Source organism: Piliocolobus tephrosceles, chromosome 1 (assembly GCF_002776525.5).
Source record: "Piliocolobus tephrosceles isolate RC106 chromosome 1, ASM277652v3, whole genome shotgun sequence".
Classification (NCBI taxonomy): domain Eukaryota; kingdom Metazoa; phylum Chordata; class Mammalia; order Primates; family Cercopithecidae; genus Piliocolobus; species Piliocolobus tephrosceles.
The window spans coordinates 168,871,839-168,898,307 of NC_045434.1; the positions used below are offsets into that span (position 1 = coordinate 168,871,839).

The window sequence follows — 26,469 nt, forward strand, 5'->3', positions numbered from 1 at the left end:
TCCTTCCTTCCTTCCTTCCTTCCTTCCTTCCTTCTCTTTCTTTCTTTTTTTTTTGAGACAGAGTCTTACCCTGTTGCCCAGGCTGGAGTGCAGTGGCACCATCTCGGCTCACTGCAAGCTCTGCCTCCCGGGTTCACGCTATTCTCCTGCCTCAGTCTCCTGAGTAGCTGGGACTACAGGTGCCCACCACCACGCCCGGCTAATTTTTTGTATTTTTAGTAGAGACAGGATTTCACCCTGTTAGCCAGGATGGTCTCGATCTCCTGACCCCGTGATCTGCCCGCTTGGGCCTCCCAAAGTGCTGGGATTACAGGTGTGAGCCATCACGCCTGGCCTCTTTTTCTTTCTTTTCTTTTCTTCATCTGCTGCCTGTAAACTTTAGCCCACACACTAATCTTACAGTTGGAATGAACCTCAGAAATTCCTTTTCTCTTCCATTTCCCAGATGAGAAAGTGAGACTCGGAGATAGGATTGACTTTCCTACGACCACAGAGTGGAGGAGAAGGAGGGACTGAGTGGGATAAGCCAGTTTGGGCGGCAAGACAGGCTTCTATCTTTGTCCCACAGTCCCAGGCATCATTGTGCTTGACACAGAATCCAAACTCCCAGCTGTGGCCTTCAAAGCCCTGGTGGTCAGGCCCTTGCCAACTCCCTCCAGCCTCACCTGAGGCACCCACTCCTTCCCTGTCACCAGGCCCCGGCCCACCTTGAGGTCTCTGCATTGCCATTCCCTCTGCCAGGAGCACCCTTCCGCTGGATCTTCATGGGGCAGGATCCGTTTTGCCATTCAGTGGAACGTCACCTCCTCCGTGAGGCCTTGCCTGATCACTTACTCTACAGTTACCCCCACTGCTCTCACATTGGTCTGTTTTGTTTTTTCCATAGAAGTTATGATGACCTGAAATAATCTTTTGTTTTCTTGATTTTGTGTGTATCTCTTCCAACTAAGACATAGCTGCAGGAGAGCATGGAAGGACCTTATCTGTTTCCACACTGTATCCTTGAGCCTTGAAGGGCGTTTGGCACATATAGGTGAAAGTACGCCTGCATTTCTGTGTGCTAATGGTCTGTCTCCCCACCAGTCAGGGACCTCTCTGGGGCTGGCACCATGCCTGATTCACCTTGGCACCTGCAGGCCCAACAGAGGGTTGGCACAGATCAGGGCCTGAAATGCTTGCTGAATGACTGAATGAACAAGGGACAGAAGGAGTGATGATGGCAGGAGCACCGTGCTGGGCTCTCTGGGGGTCTAAGTCCCTTTCTGGTGGGGTAGCTACAGACATTGCCACTGGGCTGCCCTTTGGGGGACTAGGGCTCAGGAGGCTGCTGATGAGAAAGGGTGGTTTCCAAGCCAAGCGCTAACAGCACCCGCCCATCCGTGAGGGAGGTGAAGGGGCAAGAGGGGAGGCAGGGTGGACCTAACACTGGCTCGTGGCACCTGCGGGCCAGTTGTTTTGCGTGGCCAATGCCCTGGAATCTCATTCTCTAAAGAAGGTTGTGTGGGTTGGACCCAGCTCACAAGTTTGAGGCTGAAATCGAATCCCAGCTCTGCTCTCCGCACCCGTTCTTCCCAGCGTGGGTGAGGTGGGCTGCAGCCCTCCAGAGGAGGCGCCTTCTTACTGCAGAGGACAGCAGGGGCAGACAGCACGGGCCTAGGTGCGCGGCCCCTAGCGGCAAGGATGGCATCCCTTCCCTGCCCTCCCCCCTCCCCTCTCTGCCCCTCCACCCCCCACAGACCTCCCCTTTCTCCATCACAGCGAGGATTCCTTGTCGTCCCTGCGGGGCCCCCCTGATTGCCCCTCTGCTTAGGCGCCTGGAGCGTACTTAACGACGATGAATAGTCTGTGCACCAGGCCCAAGCCACCTGCCTCACGTCCCCGCCCATGATCACATGAGCGTGGAACATGCACAGATGCACATGGGCACGGAAACCAAACCAGCCACAGGGATTTATAATAGCCCAGCCGGAGCCCATGACCGGTGCAGAGGTTCAGCCCTGCGCCCCCAGTTTCTCCCTCCTCATCCACATCTTGGTACCCCACCCCTATCCCTCCCTCCCCCGCCCCATGAGCACACTGCACAGGCCTATTCACACTGGAACATCATTTCCCCTCCCGCCCAGGCTCACTCCTAGACATCAGCCTCTCATCGGCCTGTCACCTCCTCCAGGAAGCCTCTGCTGCCTCCTCTGGACCTGCTCCCTCCGGGGTCAGGGGCTCCCCTGGCCCATCCCTGCGTCTGCAGAGCCCAGCACTCAGGCGAGCCCGGAGCAGGGCCGTGGAGCGCCCGCTGAGAAGAGTGGACGAAGGACAAGAAGGAGGAGGGCGAGGAGGCGGCGGCAGGGGGAGCGTGGGGCGGAGGCGGCAGCGGGAGGGAGCGCGCGCGCCGGCGGCGGCAGCGCAGGGCCGGGGCCGCGCGCCCAGCCTGAGCCCGCCCCGCCGCCGAGCGTCACCGAACCTGCTTGAAATGCAGCCGAGGAGCCGGGGCGGGCGAGAGCGGCGGCGGCGGCGGCAGCGGGGGCAGCGGCAGCCCCGGCGCCGCGGCAAAGACTCTGAGGACTGAGACGCGGCGGCGGCGGCGCGGGGAGCGCGGGGCGCCCCGGCCGGAGCCCCGGGCCCGCCATGGGCCTCCCCGAGCGGGGCGCGCTCCGGCCGCTGGCGCTGCTGCTGCTGCTGTTGCTGCTGCGGCTTCAGCATCTCGCGGCGGCAGCGGCTGATCCGCTGCTCGGCGGCCAAGGTGCGTGCGGCCGGTTCCTGCCTCGGCTCTGCGCCGCCCTAGCCACCAACAAAGCGCGGCCTAGAGGCCGGGGGAGGGTCAGAGTGGGGGGGTTCCCGAACCAGGGGGCTATCGGGGGCGCCGGGATGGACAAGCTCCCCGCGACGCGGCTATTCCTGAATTTGGCCTCTGCCCCCCGCCCCCGCGGGCCTCCGTGTTGAGGGCTCTGCCCTCTGGGCAGCGGCTCTTGGGGGAGGGGTGCAGGGGGGCTTGGCCGGCGGGGAACTTTGCCGAAGGGGAGGCCATTCATGGTTCCGGATGAGCTGTGTGATTCTCGCCGTTGGGGTTTATTTGACACGCGCGCTCCGCGGCGGTAATGAGCGGAGCCAGGCGGCTTCTCCGCTTGACAATGCGTTTCCGCAGACCCCTGCGCGCAGCGGAGAGAGGGGGCTGCCTGCCAGGGTGATGTGCCCGCGGCTCCCAGTGCGCGTGGCGCGCGAGTGCTGGGACTCCCTATGGGCTGTGTCTGCGCGGATCTCTATGGGTAGCGTGTGCGGGTGAATGGGTCTGAATGGAGGGTACACCCAAGTCGTGTGACACTGTAAGTAGGTGCCTGGTCTCGCCGTGCCACCGAGCGGCCCGACATCCACGGTACCCCTGCCATCGTACCCTCCCTTTGGAAGGAGTGTGCCCGAAGCCCCGGGGTCTCCATAATCACCCCCCTTCCTCCTCCCCAGCGGGCCCTTCCGGGTGGCCCGGGCCGCATGGTGGGGAGCAGGGCCCAGCCCGCTGATCCAGCTCACGCTCCCTCCCCCCGCAGGACCGGCCAAGGAGTGCGAAAAGGATCAATTCCAGTGCCGGAACGAGCGCTGCATCCCCTCTGTGTGGAGATGCGACGAGGACGATGACTGCTCAGACCACAGCGACGAGGACGACTGCCGTGAGTGGCAAGCCGGGGAGCTCAGACCCGGGGAGAGAAGAGGAACGGTGGGGGAAACCATGCTTGGCGCGCACTTGGCTGCAGCCGCGGCGCTGCCACCTGCGCGGGCCTTGCCGCTGGAGCCTGCGACCGGGAAACCGCCTGGGCGCCGCCTCCCTCGGGGCCGGGTGGCTCTTAGCGACCCGGAGAGGGCAGGAAAGCTGGCGTGTCCTGGTGGGGCCGGAGGAGGAGGGCGCACCAAGCTGGGGAGGCTAGACCAGACCTGTGGGCGGGGACGTGGCAGTCCCTGCAAAGTCTGGATTCCCGAAACACTGCCCTCTCGCACTCCTGCCTCGGCCCCGCGGGACGCGCGCGCGTTTCAAAGTTCCACGCAGCTCTGGGCCGCACTGCGCTCCTATTCCTGCTCAGTTTTTGTGAATGAATGGGCTCCCCAGGGCCCCTGATTGGCTGGGCGAGGACCACCCCATAGGCCCCCGTGGCCGGAGCGGCCAATCGTGGAGCAGACGGATGTATGGTATTCGAGTTCCCTGGGCGCGGGGGCCCTGCCCTGGCCCCGCCCCGGCCACACCCCCGCGCACATCCTCAGGGTGGTAGGTGCAGGCGGGGCTCAGGCGCCGCTTTTCTGCCGAGTCACAGTGAAGACCTTTTTGAGCCACCCTGGTTAGCAGACCGTGCTTTCCTGCTAGCCCTGCCCTGCTCTGAGTCATGTGGCACACCAGGAAGGAGGGTACCAGGAGGGAGAGTTTTTTTCCCGGAAGGGGCCCGAGAAGCCCGAGGCCACGCGTGAAACGGCTGCCGGCTGCCTTTGCTGGGCGTGCGCGACTGATTTTGAAGTTTCTTCTTAGAGTTCACAGGGTTTCAGAGTGTCTGTGGGACCGGGAGCTAATTAGCAGGCAGTTGCCACGGTGGAAGAAATGTAGTTCCAGGAACAGAAAAACAGGGCTCTCCTAGAGACATAGACCCAGGCATTCATTCATTCATCATTCGCGAGCATCTGCTGTGTGCCAGGCGCTGGGGCGTCCTCCAAGACAGGCCAGCCCTGGCAGCCAGGGAGCACTGACAGGGTCTGAGGGAGGAGAGCGACAGGTGGACAGGCCCACAGCCCCACACTGCACAGGAAGGGTAGCGGGACAGGTGGACAGGCACCCTCTCTGTTGAATCCTTTTGGTTTTTTACTGTGTTTGTCAGTCTCCCTCCCGTTCACTTTCAGACCTAAGCCAAAGTTGGCTTTGTGACTTGTGCATGGCAGGACTAGACTTCCTGAGTCTATATCTCTTGCCTCAGTTTCCTCACCTGACCACTTGGGTTCACATAATTCCTGCCCCAGCAACCTCATGGGACTGTTTTGAGGACCAGTTCCAGAAGTGAAATTGGAAGTAATGAGACTAATGTGTGCTGACCATTAACTGTGCCAAGCACTGCAGTAAGTACTTATCTTGTATAAACTCCTTTAATCTTCACAATAGTCCTATTTTAGAGATTAAAAAACAAAACAAAACAAAAAACCTGAGGCACTGAACCGTTAAGTTACCTGCTTAGCAGCTACGGAGTTGTTAAGTAGGAGCCTGAACTTAAGCATCTGACTCCAGAGTTCCTAGTCTAATCGTGACCCTGCACCATTTCCCAGTGCTGCTGAGGTTATGAAAATGGCTGTGCCTTGCTAAAATATTGCTGTGAGTTTCCTCACTGGGAGTTGTTCTGTGGTCTCCTTAGAGTGGGAGTAGTGAGGGCGAGCCAAGGAATAGAAACTGTTTCTGGGCTGGTTGTGCCTTATCTCCCTGGCTCTTTATAACAACTGTCCTTGTGAGGATGGCTGCAGAGAGCAGCAATTCTCTTGTCATTCTACTTTCTAGATAAGGATGCCACCTCAGAGAAGTTGAGTGACTTATGAAAGGTCACACAGCTCAGGATGACAGAACTTGGTCAGGATCTCTGCCTGCCTCTAGTTCAGGGCACTGTCTGCCGCGGTGGGGAATGTGGTGCGGAAAGCACCAGGAGTGTGATCTAGGAGCTGGAAAGACAGACTGTAAATGTTAGGCCTGGTGCATTTCAGCTCCATGTGAGGCTTTGGACAAGATGGAGGAGTGAAGTAGCTGGGGGCTGAGTGACGCCCAGGTGGGCCAAGAGCACTCCAGTGGCCAAGCTGGGCTCCTGCATGGCTCTGAGATGCATGGGGTAGAGTCACAGGCAGGGAGTTATTAAACAAAAGTGAACGACATCAAGCTTGGAGCGGAAAGGGTGGTGGCGCTGCTGATAGTACCAAGTAGCAATCACACATGGCTTGTCTGAGCTTGTTTCCTCATCTGCCAAACAGGGGCAGCTGTCCCTCCAATGCTAGCTGTGCACATAGACACACAGGGCTGGCAAGAAGGGAACAGATGGATGAGTGTTCCCACCTCCACGGCCTTTAGAAACGGACTCCTGGTAGCCACAAACAGAAACTGAAGAAACGGAGTGGGGCTTCCGTGGCCGTGTTGGGGCCAGGTGCTGGAAAATGTTCTTTCCTCAGCCCTTCCTTCCCCATCTGAGGGTTTCTCGCATTCTAGGCCACCTGCCCAGACTGAATTTCTTTGAACTGTTCTCCCCACAGGAGAGAGAGCTGTTGGCTCCTCCCTGAGGAGCTCTTTATGAAACCTGGGATGGAGGGGTGATGGGTGCTGGGATAACAAAAGCTGCTCCTCCCTGAGCAGTCTCCGTGCCTTACCCCTCACCACCTCTTTGGCACACCACCCTGCAAGAGGGCCTGAGCTAGCCCACCTTTGTACATCTCTGGGCCTGCAAAATGGGGGGTGAATTTGTAGATAGAGTCTGCGTGAGGCAAAATGAGTCCAAATTCCCAAAGGGGCCAGAATACAGTCCCTGAATACCAAGAGGCTGGAAGGAAGGGACTTTTAAGGAGGCCAAGGAAGGCTTCCTGGAAGAGGAGACAGCTGAACTAGGCCTTGAAAGATGGTAACTAATAGCATTCCCCTAGAGTTTACCATTTAAAAATGGGTGGTATGGTTCCTATATTATACAGGACATAGACTTGGAGAGGTGAAGTGACTCCCCCAAAGTCACAGAGCTCCTCAGGGTTGGAACTGGAACTCAAACTGAGGTCTTCTAAGTCCTGGCCTCATCCACAGTGACTGGGACTTGGCTCTTTGGAGACACAGCAGGAACTTGCAGGATGGAAGAGGGAAAAGCTCCTGGGGCTTTAGTTCCCAGCTCAAAGAACCTTCAAAGTGGAGGAAGGACCTGGAAGCCAGAGAGCCAGGCCCAAGGAAGCCCAGCCAGGAGAAGTCGGGTGGGATTCCTGGCTGTGGACCTGGGTCACGTAGGCCGGCTGGCCCCTTGGCCTCAGTTTCCTGTTGCTCCCTAGTGTCTGGGGGCAGGGGCAGAGGCAGAGATTCTCGTCTCTGGCCCGGCCTTTACTCCCAGAGTCACAACAACAGTAACCATAGCGCCGATGACGCTGACTAAGCACTTGCCGTGGACCGAGCATCGTGCTGAGATTGTCCACGCATCGCCCCTCGTTCCTCTATTCTATAAAATGGGGCAACACTATGAAGTACCTGAATTAGTCCCATCTCATTGAGGCACAGACGGCTTATGTAACTGGCCCAAGGGTGCAGAACTGCTGGGGTGTGAATGCAAGTGACCAGCTATGGAACTTGTACTGTCTCAAGTACTGGCTGGTGACCTTAGGGAGGTCCTTCCCAGGCCTTCATTTCCCTGTCTTGAGATGACATCTTAAGGCTACTCCACCTCGCTTTCTCCTCTAGGAAGTTCTGTGCTTCTCGTGGAAAGGCTGGGTGGACAGATAGATCAGATTTGTGCTCCCTGACCTCACTTTGTTCAGGCTTCTTTGGACTCTTGTTATCCCAGCGCCCATCACCCCTCCATCCCAGGTTTAATAAAGAGTGGCCACAGCGAGGTCTCCCATGGCTGAGAGTTCATTAGCTGGGCAAGGCCAGGCTGCAGGAGTGCTGAGGCTTGCTGGGAAACAGCCTTGTAAATAATTAAAGCTCGGCCACTGCTCCCGGCCTGTGCCGTAGCCCGCATCTGGCCCTCAGTGTGTGTCCTGGACATGTGCTCCTGACACTGGACCCAGCCTCATCTCCTTCATAGATGGAGCCATCTGATGACAGTGCGGCTCCTTTCTGAACCTCCCTGTCTTCATCCCAGGCAACTCCACCATCCAGAGTCCTCCTGGGGCTCCCAACTATCCGGAGGATAAAGTCAGTGTAGACTCCTCTGTATTTGGCCCTCTGTGACCTGCTGCTGTTACCCACTTCCCTGCAACCTCTTCCCACCTCTTCCCGTGAGCCTGTGACACCAAACTAGCTTCCGCCACACTCTTACCTTCCTGCTGCTTCTCACCTCGAGGCCTTTGTGTCTGCCATTCCGTCTGCCGGACACCCTGCTCCCTCACTGGCTAGATTCATTTTATCATCTTAGGAGATTCAGTGCAGGTGTCACCTCCTCTAGGAAACCTTCCCTGACACCCCATTGCTTCCAGGCTGAGATACAGGAGTTGAGATAAGGGACTTAGAGACCCATGTCAAAATCACAACCCAGACACACCTGGTTTTACATCCCAGCTGTCGCCTCCTGGATGAATGGCTGTGAGGGTGATACTAGGCCCTCCTTTACAGAGATTAAATGTGAGGATTAAATGAGGTCACGTGCCTGGTGAGCAGGAGGTGTTCAGTGAGTGGCAGTGGGTGAGGTTGTTCTTGGTGGGAGGGGTTTCACTGAGGTCTCTAGGTACCCGACTCTAGTCTTTGCAGGCCACCCCGGACCCCCTGCTTCCCCTGCCCCTGTCTGCTTAGCCAGATGTCTTGAGGTTCCTGCAGCTGGTGCTGGCCTCAGCCAGGGAGTTGCCCAGCCACCATGGAGGTGACAGAAAGCTGCTTGGAAAGGAGCTGGGGGAAGAAATGAGTCAAACAGGCCTAGGGCGCTAGGAGGGGCAAGGGCTGGCTTCCCTCTGGCTGTGTGTTGGTCCTAGAGGCTGGCTTCTGTCCTGTCTGCTCCTTTCCTCTTGGCTGTGTCTAGGGAGGAGTGGAGGGCCTGCATCCCCCGTGGCACTGTCCAGCAGGCCCTAGCAGGCCTTGGGAGTGTTTGCTGAAGACTTTCCCTTGGGCCCTCCCAGGTCAGCGTTCCCCTGTGTGAGTCCCTTGGGCCTCAGGGATGGTTGGCTTCTTCCTCCCCAATTGTCTGCTGGTGGCCGACTTGACAGCTTTCCTCCTTGGGGAAATGCTGGTAGCAGGTGAAGCCAGAGAGAGGGAGATCCCCAAGGGGAGTGAGGAGCAAGAGCCCAGAGAGCGAATGGAACAGGCACCCCCTCAAGGGATGTAAATGCATGCATGCTCTCCCAGCACCGCGTTACTGGTCTACTCCCAGGCCCATGCTGTCCCAGGGGGCCAGCTCTGGGGTCTGTGGGAGGGTGTGGGGTTGTGTCCTTAGGGTTGTGGAGCCAGGCCTTACAGCCCCAGTCCTAAGTAACATTGGTGGCACCTGCCCCCAAAGTGACCACACATCCAGATCACCCAGGCTCTGAAGGCCTGGCAGGGATGCCACCTCCTCCAGAGATGCCTTTTTAGACCCCTGTCCTCCAGTCCCTCAGGCCCTGAGCTCCCACAACGTGTCCTTGTTCTTCCCGCAGTTGCAGATCCTTCTCCACATCGCGCGCTCTGCCAGCCTTATGCTCACTAGGGAGTCCAAAGTCATTTCCTCAGGGGAGTAGCTAATAACAGCTATTGGCTGCCTACATCCCATGCCTGGGACCATGTTGGACAATTCGCATCCTTTAGCTTCACTACTCACAACCCTGTGAGGGCCAGTTATTCATTATTCTCATTTCGAAGATGATGAAACTGAGGCTCAGAAAGGAGACAGGAGTTGGCCAATGTCATGACCGTTAAGTGGTGGAGCCAGGATCTGACCCAGGTCTGTCTGGTCTGGAGCCCAGACTCTTCTTAAGCTGTTCCCTGCTGAGCGCTGTCTACCCTGGTGGGTCAGAGGCTGGTGCTTGGAGGGTATGGGAGGAAGTACGGAGCAGCTGCAGGACTCAGCAGTGCCTCCCTGGGCTACCTATTTGTGACCTGGGGAGTGGGACTGGGGAGAGACCCTGTTCTCTGGAGACCCCACAGAGCCCTCACATAGGCCTCTCTTTTCCAGCTCCTGTGGGGATGACATTCCAGTTTCCATAGGCTTCTCTCAGCCTTTGCCTGTTAGATGCTGATTCTCATTCTGACTGTACGGAAGGGGAAACTGAGGACCCGATGATATCTTAGTGATGCAGATGACCTCAGGGATTGTCTTTTACTCTGTAGTAACACAGGGCCTGGCTGCCTCCTCGCACCCAGGCTTAGAAAGGTGAAACCAAGGCTCTGATGGTCGAATTGGCTCCATTGTCAGTAGGGTCCCATTCTCAGAACTCAGGTGTCCTCATTTCTGGGTAGGACTGGAGTCAGAACTGTACGTGCTTCCCCCTCCCATCCCCACCCTCTCTGTTCCCTGCTGGATCCGGGAACCGGGTGCTCTCAGGCTGAGGGGTGGACTCAGTACCGAAGGGCTTTGGGGTCCTGACTGGGGACCTCAGGTGCACCACCGCCCCCACTGGGCCCTGCTTGCCCACCTCTGGATTGCCAAGAAGTCATCTAAAATACTCACGTTAATACTAAGAAGAGTTAGGGAGCGAGCTAGTGAGGGGACTTTCTCATGCAAGACCTCCTTCAGCCGGTGCCTGGAGGTGTCATGACTGCATTTCACAGAGGAGAGAGCCGAGACTCTGAGAGATGAAGTCACTTGTCCCCCGAGTGGCCCCACTGGTCAGTGGCAGGACTGGGCCGTGCCTTTCTGGCTGCAAGTCTGAGGCAGCTGAAAGGGGATATGAATTCACACATCCCAGTCACGACGACAGTAAAGTGTGGCTTGGGGCCTCTCTTCCTTTCCAGGCGTCCCTCTTTGCCAGCATCTGCCAGTGGGTGTGCCAGCTCCCTCCTGAGCAGCCCGGCCCCTGGGGCACCCTCCAGCATGAGCTGGGTCCCCAGGCAGCAGTTTTAATTATCAGCCCTGCTCACCCCAGCTCCTCTCACAAGCTGCCATATGTCATAGACTCCAGTAATCATCCCGCAGCCGGAGTGGCATGGGAGGGGCTGAGGGCCTTCAGGGGAATCCTGCTCAGTCCTGACCGATCTTCTCACTGACTGTACCTGCTCTGACCGCTGTATCTCTGGTGGGGCCCAGCCTGGGTACCCACAATGGGAGAGCCGGGCCTAACTGCTTTGGGGGCATAGAACACGACGTACTCTCAGGTGCCATGGAGTGTCTCAGGTAACTGAGAGTCACCCAGCAAGCCCAGGGCTGTGGGGCTCGTGTGGTGCACACAGTTCCCATGACACCTCATGGCCTCCACACACCTGCCCCTTGGAACGTGGCACGCGGCAGGACAGACAGCCCAAAGCCGTCGGCCAGTCTGTCTAGGAGTCCACGGGAGTGGTCATGGGGCCCTCATCCTCCCCTGGTCACTGGCCTTGAGGTGCCACAGGGGACTTCATCCCAGCCACTCTGGAGAGCATCTCAGTTTCCACGCCTCTCAACCTGCCATAATCCTTGGACGGCTTTTCCAGTGGGTGCCTTACAGGTGTGCTCCTGCGGGCCAGGCAGTGCAGGAGTTCATTATGATCCCCATTCTCTGATGAGGAAAATGGGGCTCAGAGAGGATAAGAGACTTGCCCAGTTATTGGTAGCTCTGGAGCTAAAACTCATTTCAACTGATTTTACTAATTTAGTTTGCCAGGGTAAGTAACTTCTGGTTAGCTGAAAGTAATTTTATACTGGCAATGAAAAACACAGTTAATAAAGAACAGGAGATGAAGGTTGCAGTGAGCCGAGATTGCACCACTGCACTCCAGCTTAGGTGAAGGTAGTCCCCACCCTTGCTAGTACCACTATTTAAGCAGCATAGCCTTCTAGAGATTTTTCTCTCCATGTGAGCTCTTGGGCATGAACGTATATGTTTTTTTTTAATAAAAATGAGGCCATGTTATGCCGGTTGTTTTCACATATGGCTTTCTGTGCCAATAACAGTAGTCCACATCCTTGTTTTAAAGGGCTAGATAGTATTCTATTGTGTGGCTTTTTCATAATTTAATGACATTATCTCCCGTTGATAGATGTGTGTTTGATTCTTCCATGTTTTTCCCTGCTCTATGCAGTGCTAGGATGGACATCCTTGTGCGTTGGCCTGGTCCTTTCCTTAAGATAAGTTCTTAGGAAAGGAGCTGCTGAGTGTGTGCATTTTCGTCATTGCCATGCTGCTCCCTAGAGGGGAGACTCTTTCCCATCTCACAACCCTCTCCCTCCACGGCCCCACGGCCCTCCTTTCCAGTGAGGCAGACAGCTGAAGGACTTCCCTCTTCTCTGAGCACAGGGCCACCTCATCCTGGTCCCACGGGACAAAGTAGCCATATCCAGGCCACAGAAAGCAAAGCCAGGAGAGAGGACAATGGTGTTCTGGCCCCAAGGGCTTTCACCCCCACCAAAAAAAAAAAAAAAAAAAAGAAGAAGAGTACAAAACTGTTCCTTCATTCTTCTCAGATATTGGTAGAAGGCATCTCCTCCATAACATTCTAATTCCTCTATCTATGCCCCTAACTTGCTGTGTGACCTTGGGCGAATGGCTCTCCCTCTCAGAACTTCATTTTCCCTTCACTCATTGGTTCTTATTCCACCTGCTCTGCCCCCAGCACTTGGAGGAGACTCCTGTACCTGGAGCTGGGTTCAGGGCTGGAGCTGGCCAGTCCTGGCCTAGGGCGGGGATCTGTGCCTTACTACCTGGTGACAGTGCGGGGAGTATACCTGGCTTGGTGGGTTGGATTCTGGGCAGGGAAACAGGGCAGCTGGACTCCTCAGCTCCACTTCCAGAGCTCCACCCTGAGGCCCAGGTTCCTTGGGTGACTTTCCCTTCTGCCTTCTTCCTGCACTCACAATTGGGCCGGATGCAGTGCAGTGATGGAGAAAAATGGAGTGAGGCCCACCAGCTTCATGAGACGTTCCAAAAGGGGGAAAATGACCTCATATTCCAGAGGTGTGCGGGCTGATGAAAGCACTTTGCCCAGGGCCTGGCCCTAAAAATGAGCATTTGCCTTCCCTTCCTGAGCCTGTGATTCCTGCACAGGGAATGGCTGAGTAAAAGGAACCGTCCTCAGCTTTCCTCCTCCTCCTCCAAGGACACAACAAGAGGGCAGCGGTGAAATAGCAGCGGGAGAGATTTAGGTCAACCGGCCAGTTGGGAGGACTTGGCTGCCTGAGAGAACAGCAGCTCCTCGGGCTAGGAGGGACTGTTGGAGCCATCTCATTCCACCCCATCTGCACTGAGGACCCAGGGTGGCTGCTTCCTGAGTGGCCCAGGGGGGCTGGTTAGCCAGCCGGGCCTGCCACGGTAGTTAGCCACGCAGGGCCTTGGTTCCCCATTGGGTCGGGGCTAACATCAGAGACTTGGCAGCTGATGAGAGGCAGGAAGGTCCCATCAGGCCCAGGTTAAGCTGCCCCACTGAATAGCTAGAGGCCAAGGGTGGACTTTCCTAGTGGCCTGAATCCAGGGGCATTCAAGCCAGCACTCCTCCCCTCCCTCCCTCCCCCACTTCCTGGACCCTGAGCTGCCATCTGCTGCCTTCCTTCCACTCTCAGAGCCCTTTCTCGGCCATGGGCATGGGTACATGTGCGTGTGCTTGGGGGGTGTGCTTCAGAGGAGGGGGTGTGTACCAGGAAGGAGGTGACTATTCTGGACCCGTGGAGGCTATGGGGCCAAGATGACATTCTTCTCCCATACCCACTAATCTGCCCAAACCAAGCCAGAGACCCCGCCCGCCCACCAGGCCGTTGTGGTGGGGAATGATTTGTAGCTGGAGAGGCGCCAGCAGTCTCTCTTCCCAGCCTGCCCCCTGCCACAGCAGCCTCTCCTCCCCAGGCCACGTGTGCTCTGGCCCCACCCGGAGGGCTGCTTGTTATAAATGCAGCCTTCCTCCTCGGCTCCCGCCTTGCCAAGTGGCCATTTGGCAGATGCTTGCCCCTCGTGGGGTCTCTGCCCCTTGGGAGTGGGGCATCTCCAGTCCCTCTCAGTCCCATTCTGTGGAATTCTTTTGTTTTCCCCTAAGAGTCAGGGATTCATGTGGCAGGAGTCTGCCATGGCCAGGCCCCAGGTATGGGGTGCTCCAAGGAGCTGACCCTTTTCTCTGAGGCCCAGGGCTGGAAGCAGGGGGGCAGGAGCTGTGAAATCCAACCCTATGGGGTCCCAGGGACCCCGCCCCAGCCCCTCACACAGGAGACGTGGCCTAAACCATACAACTGTTTGTTAGAGCCTACATCTACTGGAGGCTTTTTCCATCTGCTTATTTTTGTGCCGAGCCCTGATGGGGCTGATTTTTTAATACCTATGAGCCAGTAAGAGCAGACTCGACATCAGCTGCCTACGCAACGCTCTTCTGTCTCCCTTCCCTCCCCATTCCCAGCCTGCCTCTACTGCCTGCTTCTCCAGCGTAGGGGCCAAGTGGCACAGCGGCCAGCATGGTCTCTCCAGCAGCAGCTAGATCTGGCTTCCAGCTGCAGCTCTCCCACTTCCTGGTTGAGAGACCCCCGGGGCAAGTCCCTTGAATGGAACCCCAGACTCCCGCTCTATACAACGTGGGTAATAAATAATTCCTGGCCTACGTCAAGTACCAGAAACCTCCTTGGCCCTCAGCGTGCGAGTCGCATGAGCCAATTGGTTCTTCTTACACCACTGAATTGGACCAAACCAGGGCAGAGTGGTCTGGCAGCCCATGTGGCTTAAGCCCCTGTTCTCTCTGCCACCTCCCCCACCATGCCTTGCCCTCCCCTCTGGCCCTTGGTCTCTCCCACCCTTGAAGGTCCTGTGCTGATGTCTCCCCTCTGTGACAGAGGCCTGATCCCTTGCTGCTGCTGGCTAACTGACCTACCTGGCTGGCTGCCCTCCAGGCTGTCAGCCTGGCCTTGTCCCCAACATGCCATGTGACCTGGGTATATTCCTGCTCTGGGGCTCTGAGAGACTGAGGATTAGATCAGTGGTTTGCGTCACTTGGGGCAGCTTTTGAAATTCCGCCCCAGCCACTTCCAGGCCCACTTGGTGCGAAGCCAGCTGGGAGGTGTAGATGTGCAAGTCCCCAGGACAGGCCCCTACCTCATCCGTGAGAGGATGTATCATGACATGGATAACAGCAGGGCCCTACCAGGCCGCCTAGGGTCAAGTCCACACCTCACTGCTTCCCAGATGTGGGGCCCCAAGCAAATGACTTCACCTGTCTGAGCACCTGCCTCATCTGGAGGATGGAGCCGCCCCTCAAGGTGGCTGTGGGATTGATCGGTGAGTTCACTTGTGAGGCACACTAAGAGCGGTGCGTGGTGCACGCGCAGTGCTCAATTCAAGATTGCCTGGGCTTCTTTTGACCTCCTTCTCTGAACCTCCCTCTCCCATCTGTCCTTCAGGAATCCCCATCCTTACTGGGCTGTTGCACTGTGGGGTGGAATAGGAGGAGCCAGGGAGCCCCTAGAAAGACTCCTTTATCTCCCCTTCTCCCCTGCCGCTCCAGGCTGTCACTTGCTGGCCCAGTTTAATTAGGGAGAGGCCTTCTGGGGGACCTCATTAGGAAATGAGCCCAGAGCCTCAGGGACCTTCAGGAGGGGTGTGGTGCACAAGGAGATTACATTGTGGTTGGCCCTGCCTGGCCCCTGGCCTTGTGCCCTAAATATGCCCAGGAAGTTACAGACACTTGGTCCTTTAGCGGCCAGGACACAGGCCTGTGACATGGTGCATGGTCAGCCAGGGCTGAAGGAACCCATGCCTCTATCTCCTACTCCTGCTGGGCCCTGGCCTCACCTGCTGGATCAGGGTGGAGAAGGGTGACAGGGGAGGTGTATCTGGTTCTGCTCCACCCAGCCCTGGTGCCCACTGTCCCCAGCCTGGCTCAGAGCAGGCCCTGGTGAAGGTGTTGAGTGAATGGATGCATGATCTGTGGGCCGGGGCAGCATCTTCATTAAGCCAAAGCAGCCTCCCTCTTCCATTCTATGCAGGAGTTTCCTCAGCAGCCTGGTGGGGTGGAGGTCGGGGGTCCAATGCGTCCGGGGACTGGGCGCTCACTCACTGACCAAGCAGCTCCCCGCCCCGGACTGCTCTTCCTGTTACAAAACCTGCTCTTCTGTCGATCCCATATCTGTCTCCTACAGCTCTTCTGCCCTCTCTGATCCCAGCTCTGTTAATAGGGCCTCTGCTTACAGAGTCTGCCCCCAGCTTCACTGTAAGCCTGTGCTGTGTCCCTTCCTACCTGCATTCCTGCCACAGCCCCCAGGCTTAGGGAGGCCCAGCCTGTGACAGCTGACTTGTGGTGTGGGCTCGGATAAGGACTATCCTCTCTGGGGCCACTGCTTCTCTGGCTCCCCCAGCGTGGGGCCTGGTGGCCTGCACATTCACAGGCTCTATAAATGTTAGCTGCGTCCTGTGACTTACCTCCCAGGGCTTTAAGGAGTGGAGGGTGAGGACGGAAGTGCCGTGCCTGAAGGCAAAGGTGACATCATGATGGACAACTTGCTCTCCTGGGTAGCAGGGCGGCAGTGCCCAGATCCTACAATGACTGTGGCACAGCACATAGCACTAGGGGGCTGTGGTTGAACCTCTTCCGCCTCTTGGACTAGTCCAGAGCGCAGGCATTGCCTGGGCCTTGGGCAGGAACCTGGGAGTCATCACAACTCCTCCCTTCTTTCCCCTGAGCCCTCACCTCGAATAGAGGAAGGTGGAAAGTCCTGAGCTGCCGACCTGCCTACCTGCCAGTCTGGGCCTCTCCCCCTGCCCGCACTGCCATGCCCTTCCTGGATCTCAGCAGCAACCCCTACCTAGTTTCTGTTCTTTCCTCCAAACCTATCTTCGCTCTGCAGCTGAGTGCTCTGAGAGTTGCAAAGCTACACCCTTTCCTCGCTCAGCTTCTGCAGTGACGCCCACCCCTCATAGGACCAAGTCTTCTTAACTGACGTTCAGAGCCCTTCAAGACCTGACATGCACCTGTCTCCTCTCCAGGTCTCACCTGGCACTGACCCCAAGCCCCAGGCGTCTCCTCTCCAGCCACACCCCCCGGAGAAGCCTCAGGCCCTTTCGCATGCAGGTCCCTAGCCTGGAAGGCCCCACATCTGCTTGTCCAGCCTCACCTGACCTCTGGAGTCACCATTTCCAGGGTACTTCCTCCCCTGGGTGGGTCAGTGTCCTCTGGACTCCCCCATCCTTGTGTTTCCCCACACTCGATACCATGATGGCCTGATTTAGAGTCTGTGGTTCACAATGCAGACCACAAGCCTCAGGGGGACAGGGACCTGTGGAGGATGGCAGAGGAAAGAGGGGTGGAGGGTGCCTCTGGACTCCGAGTGTGCCCTGTGCCACCGACCCCTTGCTAGGTTTCCAGTCCCTCTTGCCGCACATGACTGTATATGGTTTTCTGTGAGTCCCTGGGAAGCGCCTGCTGTGGACTGGAGCCTTTGCGTCCCAGCTCCAACATTCACTGAGGGTTTGTTCTGTACCAGGTGCCCTGCCAGGACCTGGAGAGGATCCACAGATGGGAAAGCAGGTCACGCCCTGGGAGCGCCAGCCCCTAACTCAATGTGTGACCTTTTCTGAACCTCAGCTTCCTCCGCTGTGAAAGGGATGAGGACCCAAGACCCTTCCCTGTTACCTTGGGCATACCTATACTGTGGCTGGGGTCAGACAAGGCCCCACATGACCCTGAGGCTGCAGCTAGACCAGAACTTCCTCTCCACTGGGCCTCTGGAGCCCTGGTCCAAGCTTCACAGGAGCAGGAGGTGAGCAGAGGTTTTGCTCTCTCTTCAGCGAAAACGTCCACTTCATTTGCCCAGCATGTCAGCATTGCCATGTGCTTACCATGCATAAAGTGACCACGCCTCCTCGGCTGCTCAGAACTATCCCAGTTTTAAAACTCAACATCCTGCATCTCAGGGACCCCTTCAGTTTTGAACAAAATGGGACACTTGACCAGTCTAGCTGCACCCCCAAGCCCTGGCCACTGCCCCCTCAGGACCCCAGCAGGTCCTCCCCATCCCTTGTGGACTCTGCTAGTTGGGCATGGCTCACTTAATTGAAAACAAAGAAAAAGGCCAGGCATAATGGCTCACACCTGTAATCCCAGAATTTTTGGGGAGGCTGAGATGGGAGGATCACTTAAGGCTGGGAGTTCAAGACCAGCCTGGGCAATATAGTGAGACTCCATCTCTCCAAAAAAGAAAAAATATATATATCCAGGTGTCGTGGTCCATGCCTATAGCTACTTGGGAGGCTGAAGCAGGAGGACTGCTTGAGCCCAGGAGTTTGAGGTTGCAGTGGGCTATAGTCATGCCACTGTACTCTGGCCTGGGTGAGGGAGCCAGACCCTGTCTCAACCCCTCCCTGCCAAAAGAAAAGACTGATTTCTTCCTCACCTTTTGGGAGAATTCAGGAAAGAAACAGAGGCTCCTGGAAGGTCTGGAAGAGCAGGGCCAAGCATCCTGAGTGGGTAGCTGTGTGGATAGGGCCAGGAGACCTGGCCGCTGTTACAGACTGCCTCTAGCCCAGCTGTGTGACTCCCCTCTCTGGCCTGTTTCCCCATCTCTGCCCTGCTCACCTCGTATGACTGTGGTGAGAATCATAACATTCACGGGCCTGCCTGTGTTACCACTGCCATTTCTATTCTTCCAGGCATGTGGCTGTCTGTCCATGTCCTACACTGGCCTCACTCCTCCCAAGTGGAGGGCAGTACTGAGATCGCCGTTCTTGTGATGAATAGAAAGAAGCTGTAGGTGCTGGCCACGTGCCTTGGACGAAGCTCTGCGGTGAACAAGGCCCCTCCCACGTGCTGCCTCCAGGCTCATGGTGGCCCTTGGGAGGTGGGTCCACAGGAATGACTTTACCCATTGTACAGATGGGGACACTGAGCCCATAGTCCCACAGTGTCTGACTCCTTAATGGTGGGGAGAAGGGAAGCCACATGAGTGGCCGGACTGTGGTCATGGTGTGTGGCAGTTACGAGAGGGGTCACCGGTTGGCTGGTCCTCTTCCCCTCCCTACGCCCACTCTGTCAATGTCTTCATCAGTAGGGAGAGATGGAGACAGATGGAAGAGAAGGCAGAGACACAGGGGTGGGGAGAGAGAGACGGGGTGGGGTGGGGAGCACGCTGGGGAGGCTGGGGGCAGGGAGGGTCCACGCAGCGTCGCTCCTTCCTCTGTGGTTCTCACAGTCTGTCTGCACCGATTCCTGACAGATGGAGGGAGGGGAGAGCTGGTGCCAAGAGGCTGTCACCACAGGCGGGCAGAGCTGGGGGAGGGCGCTTTGTGGCCAGGGTTTGTGCGGGGAGGGGAAGCAGCTGGTGGTCTGGCTGCTGGGCCTCCTTGGAGCCCACACCCCAGGAACTGCCGGGGGACAAGAAAGTGGGCAAAGGGTAAGCCTGCCACCTGCCTGGAACTGGCTGTGCCCATGCCCCTGTTCAGGCAGAGACAGCTACCCCTCACCCCCTCCTCACACCCTGCTGCCAGCAGGGCCCTCCCTGTAAACCATGGATTCCTCCTGCGTACCCCTCACTGGGTGTTGGGGGTGGGCAGGGCCTGGGGACTGGCCCTGAGCTGTGATGGAGGTGGACCAGGGCAGGGAGGTCCCCGGGATACCGGAGGGCATGGCAGCTCAGAGCAGGCTGGGGCCTAGGTCTTGCATCTGCTGGCTGGAGCTCAGCCCTCACTGTGCTGCTCTGGGTGTTTCCCGAGCCCCTTTCCATGGCATAGGGCCTCCTGCATTTCCTCCAGGCTCTGAAGCATGTGCAGGGCTGGGCAGGCATGACCCAGGGTCGATTTGGCACCCTAGTCCTCTCTTGTGTCTTTATAGTATGGCTTTCTTCAGGCAGGACTGGCTTTCATGCTCTTTCCCAACCCCCAGTGCCCAACACAGGGCCCAGCGCAGAGGAGGGGCCCATTGTAGCTTATTGAACCAATGAATGGATCACCCTGCTTGCATACCTCCTGGGATGGAGGCTTCACTCCTTTATACAGCAATTCTTTCTAAGGTTTTCAGAAACGAAGTTCTTTCTGGTTCTTCCTGAGAGGCTCCATGGTTCCCAGGCCTGCCACAGGGGCCACACAGAGACCCTGGCTGATCCTGCTGCCTCGGAGCAGCCCGGAAAAGACCAGAGACCTCTGAGCCAGCCCAGCTCCTCACAGGCTCCTGCAGGGCTGGGTCTCCACTGCACTAACCTCTGGGTTGTCAGTAATCATAAGTGTCACATATTGAGCCCTCACCCAGGCAGCATCTCATTCCATTCACATCAGCCTGTAAGGTGGGTAGTTCTCATCCCGCATTTACAGAGGAGAAAAATGACTTCTTCCAGGTCACACGGCTTAGCGGGACACAGAATGTCTGAGTCAGGAGGGTGGGAGATGGGATGGGGTGGGCTGGAGGAAGACCTCCTGGAGCATGGGATTGTGGCAGGGCTTGGGGGTACTGGGGGTTTGGCAGGAGGGGGCAAGGCTGAGGAGGGGCCTGAGGGCTTTTCTGGAGGTGGAATCTGCCCCGCCCCAGCCCCTGTCTCTTCCTTTCTCCCCATGCTGTCCCCAAATGGATCCCTGACACCAAGACTCCAACTGGGTAGTCCCAGAGGTGAGACCTGGGGCCCTGGGGCCCAGAGCCCTTCCTGTCCCCTGGAGGCCAGGGTGTGGGTATGTTCCGGGGCAGAGCTCAAGGCCACTAAACTGACAGGAGAGGTCACTGCCCTGTCCAGTGACCCGAGACATGCAGGGTAACAGCTGGGGACATGGGGATTCCCATCTCTGGTGAGGCGTTGGGGTAGGTGGGTGGGGCTGAGCTTCCTTTCTGCTGCTGCTCAAAGTTGGTTCTGCTCAGAAGCATCCTCCAATTCATATGAATAATGGCGATCACTGATGATAAATGATGGTGTGCCTGCCCCATGCCAGGGCTGGGCTGGGTGCCCTGGGGACAGCTGACAGGAGTCGGAGGTGGAATCCATCCCGAGGGCAGGGGCACAGCTTTCACCACCTTTATCTTATCCCCGGAGCCTGACATAGGCTGGGCCCTCGGGGGGCAGCTTAGTAACGCCTTAGGCATTGAAAAACAGCGACCTAGCCTCTCTGACGGGATGCCCACTGCCCAAGGGCACACTGGTCCCCAGCATGGCCCCGCAGCCTGACCTCTCCCTTCACCTTGGCTCTCTGGATCCTTCGAGGGGCTCCTGCCAGCGACTGTGATGGGTGGCTGGAATCTCCTCCCCCATCCTCACACAGCATGTGAGCTGGGGGAGCCACCTCCCCTCTCAGTGCCTTGGTTTCCTCTTCTGCACAGTGGTGTCGTGGCAGGCCCTACCTCAAAGGGCTGTTGGTTGGGAGGATTAAATGAGACGATGAGCCCCGCGCACCATCACCAGTGATGCTTATGCTTATGGGGAGCGGGGTGGGAAGCACCTCTGCTCTCCATGCATGACTTCATGAATCCTTTTTTTTTTTTTTTTTTAAAGATGGAATCTCGCTCTGTCACCCAGCCTGGAGTGCAATGGCACAGTCTCGGCTCACTGCAACCTCTGCCTCCTGGGTTCAAGCGATTCTCTTGCCTCAGCCTCCCGAGTAGCTGGGATTATAGGCTCCTGTGACCATGCCCAGCTAATTTTTGTATTTTTAGTAGAGACAGAGTTTCATCATGTTGGCCAGGCTGGTCTCGAGCTCCTGACCTCATGATCCGCCCATTTCAGCCTTCCAAAGTGCTGGGATTACAGGCGTGAGCCACTGTGCCCGGCCCATGGATCCTTTAACAGCCCTGTGAGGGGGGATCTGTCCTGTCTCTTTACTGATAGAGATGGTGAGGCACAGAGAGGTGGGGAGACTCACCCAGGATCACATAGCATAGGAGTGGCAGCAGCAGGATTTAAACGCTGGTCTCTTGCACTCCAGGGTCCATGTGTTAGCCAGTGCACCAGGCAAGGGATGAAGGACTTAGTCTGAGAGCTTCTTTGGAATTGGAGTTGCAGAGGCTCTGGCTTCCTGTGCTGATCTCCTGCAAGCCGCCAGCCCCCAGTCACGTCTGTCAGCAGCTCTGAGAGCCCTCCCGGGGCCTCTCACCTCCCACATGAGCAGGGAATCAGCAGGCAAGGTCCGGGTGGTGAGGATGGGGGATTTCCCGACTCACTTGAGATCCGTCACAACATTAATGTTAATTAAGCCTTGTTAATTCAGCCCTCTGCTTACACACAGCTCCTGACAGCAAATTACTCATAAGTGAGGCAGTACATCTATCACTGCTTTTTCCAAACATTTAGCAGCAAAGATGGTGCCCCGGGAAAGGCAGAGAAGAGACCTGGAGGGCCAGTGATGCTTGGTTCCTGCTAGCCTGAACCCCCCAGGATCCTCATGGCCTAGAGAACAAGGTGGGCTCCCCGGGAGAACTGGGTGAGGATGAACTCTGGCCTGCTCAGAGCAGACTGCCTGGAGATGCGGTGAGCATTGTCTCAGCACTGACTATCTGCTAGCTCTGTGCTCTGTGAACATCCCGTTCCCTTCGCTGTCCTCCCACAGTGCCTTGAAGCGTGCCCTGCACACAGTAGGGATCAGCAAAGGTGTGTTTGGATTTGGATGTGCAGCCCCGAGCCCACCTCCATGTCAGGAAAGCCTCGCTGCAGGGCAGCCTGATAGGAGAGTCAGCGGCCTCTGCAGGGACTGAGCGCCCTGCATCGTGAGGTGTGCAGCCAGGGCCAGACCGCTCTGCCGGGGCTGCTGGGAAGGGGTCTCTCCCTGTCCTGGGTCATAGGAGCACTGTTGGAACCAGGATCAGACCCACATTCTGGGCCCGTGACCCCAGCCCCTTGCTAGGCTAGGTATCTACTCGCCAGGTGAGGGCGAAGCCTCTCCTAGGTGCAGTGGGACCCCCTCGTCCTAGGTCCTGCTTCCTGCCTTGGCCTCAGACTGGGTCATGCCTGGCCCAATTGAGCAAACCTAGGCTTTGGGTACCTAGAATTGAAAAAAATTAATTAGAGCATTAAATAGCAGCCCTCTGGGAGAATCCCGCCATCTGGCTGTCACGGGAGAGGCAAGGAAATCTATGCATATTTGTCTGCAGCGTGTGAGCGTCATATGAAGCCAGCTGTGCATGTGTGGGTGTGCAGTCTGTGTGCTGCAGTGTGTGCCCAGCATGACATGCGTGTCTGAGTATGTTCAGTATGTGGCGCACACCTGAGTGTGCAAGTGGCGATGTGTGCCTTGCTGTATGCACAGGTGCCCATCTGCAAGTACCCGTGCTATGTGCATGTGCCTGAGCGTCTGCACGTCTGTCTGAACACACCTCTGTGTGTGTGGTCTGTGCCCAGGCCTGCCTTTTTGGTGCAGTGAGCCAGGCTGGGCTGTGTGCATATAGGGAAGGGGCTCATGACTCCTCCTGGCTGAGGTGGTGGGCACAGACAGCTGTGTGGAAGGTGGGACGGGGTAAGTGTGGCAAGTGCACAACTGGCCTTGAGTGGGTGAAGCAGGGCAGGCATCCTTGCCCTCATTTGACAGATGGGAAAACCCAAAACTGGAGCCTGGGCTCTGGGACTCCCTGCATGGTGCTCTTTCTGTTCCAGCGGGCTGCGGCCCTGGCTGGCACCTGTGCTTTGGCATCTTTTTGCTGTTGGATTTTCATGGTGGCTCGAAGTGGTTCCTGAGAGAGTACCACCCCCACTACTCAGTATTGCTCAGGGGGCAAGGTCAGGATTCCTACTGTACATCCTGTGCAGGAATCTTGAAACAGGATGAAACAGGAATCTTCCTGTTTCATGGAGGAGATATCAGGGCTGCTGGAGAATGCTGGGCCTGATAGTCCTCTGACTGTGGTGTGACCTGGGCTCATCCTGTCCCTGTCCGAACTTCAGGGGTGATTGTAAGAACTAAATGAGGAGACGTATACAAAGGACTTCATAAACCACGAGATGAGGTGAGGTGATGTAGACAGATGAAGCCTGGCCCAGAGATGGCATCACACTATGATCAGGGCCAAAGCTGAGGCCCAAGTTCATGTGTCCCAGGGTTTCCTGAGGAGCAGGCCAGGAGGTGGGACCCAGGACAGAGGCAGGTGCCCTCCCAGCCTTGCAGACTCTGAACCTGTCCCCAGAACCATCTGCCTGGTGCGAGCACTCTCCTCCAACTCCAGCCCCAGACACATGGCTCATGGCAGTGAAGTAGAGCAGGAACAGACCCAGAGAGCAGTGAGACCCAACCCCTCATCCAACTGGTGTTGACGCTGAGGCCCAGAGAGGGAGAGTGGCTTACTCAAAGCCACGCAGCAGCTTGAGGGTAGAGCTGGGACCAAAACCCAGGCCTCCTGGCCCCTGGCTCTGTTCGTCTTGGTACCACACCACTGTCTTTGGCGAGAGAAAGAGGACACAAGAGCTAGTTCACATGCCTGGAGAAAAGGATGTGGGAGTGCCACCCAACTGGAGAGCACTGGAACAGACCAGAGCCCCACTTCCTGCATGAATGGAGGAGCTGAAGCAAGACTTCAGTGATTACTGCTTTTCCTATGTATGCAGAATGCTGGAGGGTAAACAGGGTTTGTGTCTGGGGCTGTACATTCTGTATAGATGGAAAAGCCCCAGGCTTCCAGATTGCCTGCATACGATGCCTTCAGCACGTGCTCCCTGAGTGCCTGCCTCCACCGAGCTGCTAGTCTGGTAGAGAAAGATGGTTGAGTGACACCGACGCAGGATGATGAAGCTGTGGGTCAGAAGAGGTCTCTGATCCCACATGGGGTCATGGAAAGCTTCCCAATAGAATAGAGAAGGGGAGGAGGGTCCTCCACTCCCAACTCCCAGAGAGTGAGGAACGCGAGTGCCTCAACACCCTGGTCCCCCAGCAGTCTGGGCCTCATAAGAGCTCATGCTTGGGCAGGCTCACCATTCACCCTGGAATGGGTGGCTGGGTACCTTCCAGCTTCCTCCCCAGCTCCTCTCCTGTGCCAGAGCCCATGCACGTGGGTGGAGGAGAGGCCATTCTAGAGGCCTCTGGCTCCCTGTGGGGCTTAGGAGAGACTAGTGTGGGGGCAGGGGCGGAGGGGCAGGGAAGGTGGCCGCCGGAGCTCCTGTGACCTCCACTCATTGCCTGTGTGTCCAGGTGGGCCAGTCTTGGCTGCCCCACTTGGCGTTATAACCACTGTGGTGTTAGCCAGGGACGAGGCTTCTGAAGTAGCCTGCACTGAGCCCAGCTGGCTGCCCGGTGATAATTCCACCCACCTTGACCTTTTTCTCCAAGGAACAGCCCTTCTACTTTATACATGGAGAAAACAAGTCACAGAAGAACCAGGTGGCCCAGGATGACAGAGGCTAGGCCTCCAGATGCCATTTTTAAAAAATTGCAGCAAAAACTTCTTCAGGACTCCGTGTACAAAGCCTGGTGGTGGGGCAGCCACAGGGCTGAGAAAAAGGGAGGAGGAACTTCGGTCACTGAATATTTTCTGTGTGCCATCCCTTATGTCGGGCACTGATAGATGTGATCTAGCAACCAACTGCCCTCCGAGTCAGGATCTACCACCACATTTTTAAATGAGGAAACATGGGCTCAGCGTGGTCCAGTAGCCTGCCTGAGGTCGCTTAGCTAGTAAGGGACAAAGGCGTGATTTGAGTCCTGTGTTCCTTCACCTGTTTTGGTGGGAGAATGGCCATATCAGGCAGCAGATTGGGATCTTCCAACCCTTAGTTCTGGGAGGAGGGTTCACTTGCAGGAAAGACCAAGGTGAGTGGAATCATCTTCAGGCAGCCGGCAGTGCTCACTGGGAGGGCTGTTTAAAAGCGGCTTCCTCTTCAAGCTGTAGTGGGACCTGTCTTACTGGGGGAGCCATGCCAGCTCAGAACCCCTAGGCTGATGGGCACCCCTCTGTAAGGGGCTCTGAGAAGTGGCCGGTGTGGCTGAGGTATGGGCCAGGATGCCAGTGGGCAGTGAGGGTTTGCTGGGCACATGACCCCGCTCCTTTCCTCTTCTTGCCTCCCACAGCCATGTCTGTCCCCTTCTGCCCAGCTCTGGCTGGAGGCACTGAGCTGGGGCTTGTGGCCATGAACTACCCCCATACTGCTCGCCCCGTGGCTGGCCTCAGATGGGTGGGTGGTCCTGACCAGAGCCCCTAGCCCTGGCCCTGCCAGAACCAACACCTGGAGGCATGGCCACCTCCGAAGGTCTTACCTAACGGCAGGGCATGCCAGCATCTAGCAGGGTCCGTGACACACAGTAGGCCTGCTGCTTGATTATTTTGGCTTCCAGCAGCAGAGACCTGAGACTTTCCAGATAGCACAGGAGTCAGCAGAAAGCTTGGCCTTCCCAGAACAGGGGACAGAGAAGGTGCCCTGGACAGGGCCGGGTGAGGGGAGGCTGCTGGTGGCCCCTCACTGAGCCTTTCTGCAGTGGGCCCGGGGACCCCCTCTGCCGTGCACATTTGCCAAGCAGTCCAGTGGCTGCGCGTGGGCCTGCCTGTCCTCCCCCACTTTGGCATGGTTGTCTCCCAGGAAACGGGGAATTTTCTCTCATTCCCATCATTAGGGTGCCAGGGCAAACAAACAGTCTAATCCAGATGAGCCCTGGGCCACAGTCACACTCTCTTTGGGGGTTTTCTCTTCACTTGGAGCAATGCTGAGAAGGCTGGAGTAATTGGTATTCCACCCAGGTTAATAGAACTGCTGCCTCCTCGGTATTATGCCTTAATTTCCTTTATCGCTCAGCAAGTTAGAATTCATCGCCCCTTTCCTTTCTTTTTCCCACCGAAACCTATCA

General features: G+C 57.0%; 1 protein-coding gene and 1 long non-coding RNA gene across 10 annotated transcripts in view; one reads left to right on the forward strand and one right to left on the reverse strand.

Moving 5' to 3' along the window:
* Positions 1-2,345, reverse strand: part of LOC111522760 — an 8,817-nt gene extending 6,472 nt beyond the window's left edge. Inside the window, exons 1-3 of one of the 2 annotated variants that reach the window (XR_002725317.1) lie at positions 2,162-2,345; positions 1,521-1,620; positions 708-1,130 (exon numbers count right to left, since the gene is read on the reverse strand). This is a non-coding gene — a long non-coding RNA (uncharacterized LOC111522760). Of the gene's footprint in view, positions 1-707; positions 1,621-2,161 lie in introns of both variants that reach the window. The other variant, XR_002725316.1, reaches the window with a different exon arrangement.
* Positions 2,346-2,368: 23 nt separating this feature from the next.
* Positions 2,369-26,469, forward strand: part of LRP8 (LDL receptor related protein 8) — an 84,729-nt gene continuing 60,628 nt past the window's right edge. For 3 of the 8 annotated variants that reach the window (XM_023188295.2, XM_023188275.2, XM_023188266.2), the window contains exons 1-2: positions 2,369-2,737; positions 3,537-3,656. In XM_023188295.2, the coding sequence (XP_023044063.1) occupies positions 2,623-2,737; positions 3,537-3,656 (235 nt within the window). In that variant the 5' untranslated portion in view covers positions 2,369-2,622. The remainder of the gene's footprint in view (positions 2,738-3,536; positions 3,657-26,469) is intronic. The other 5 variants (XM_023188251.2, XM_023188240.2, XM_023188286.2 and 2 more) reach the window with 2 other exon arrangements.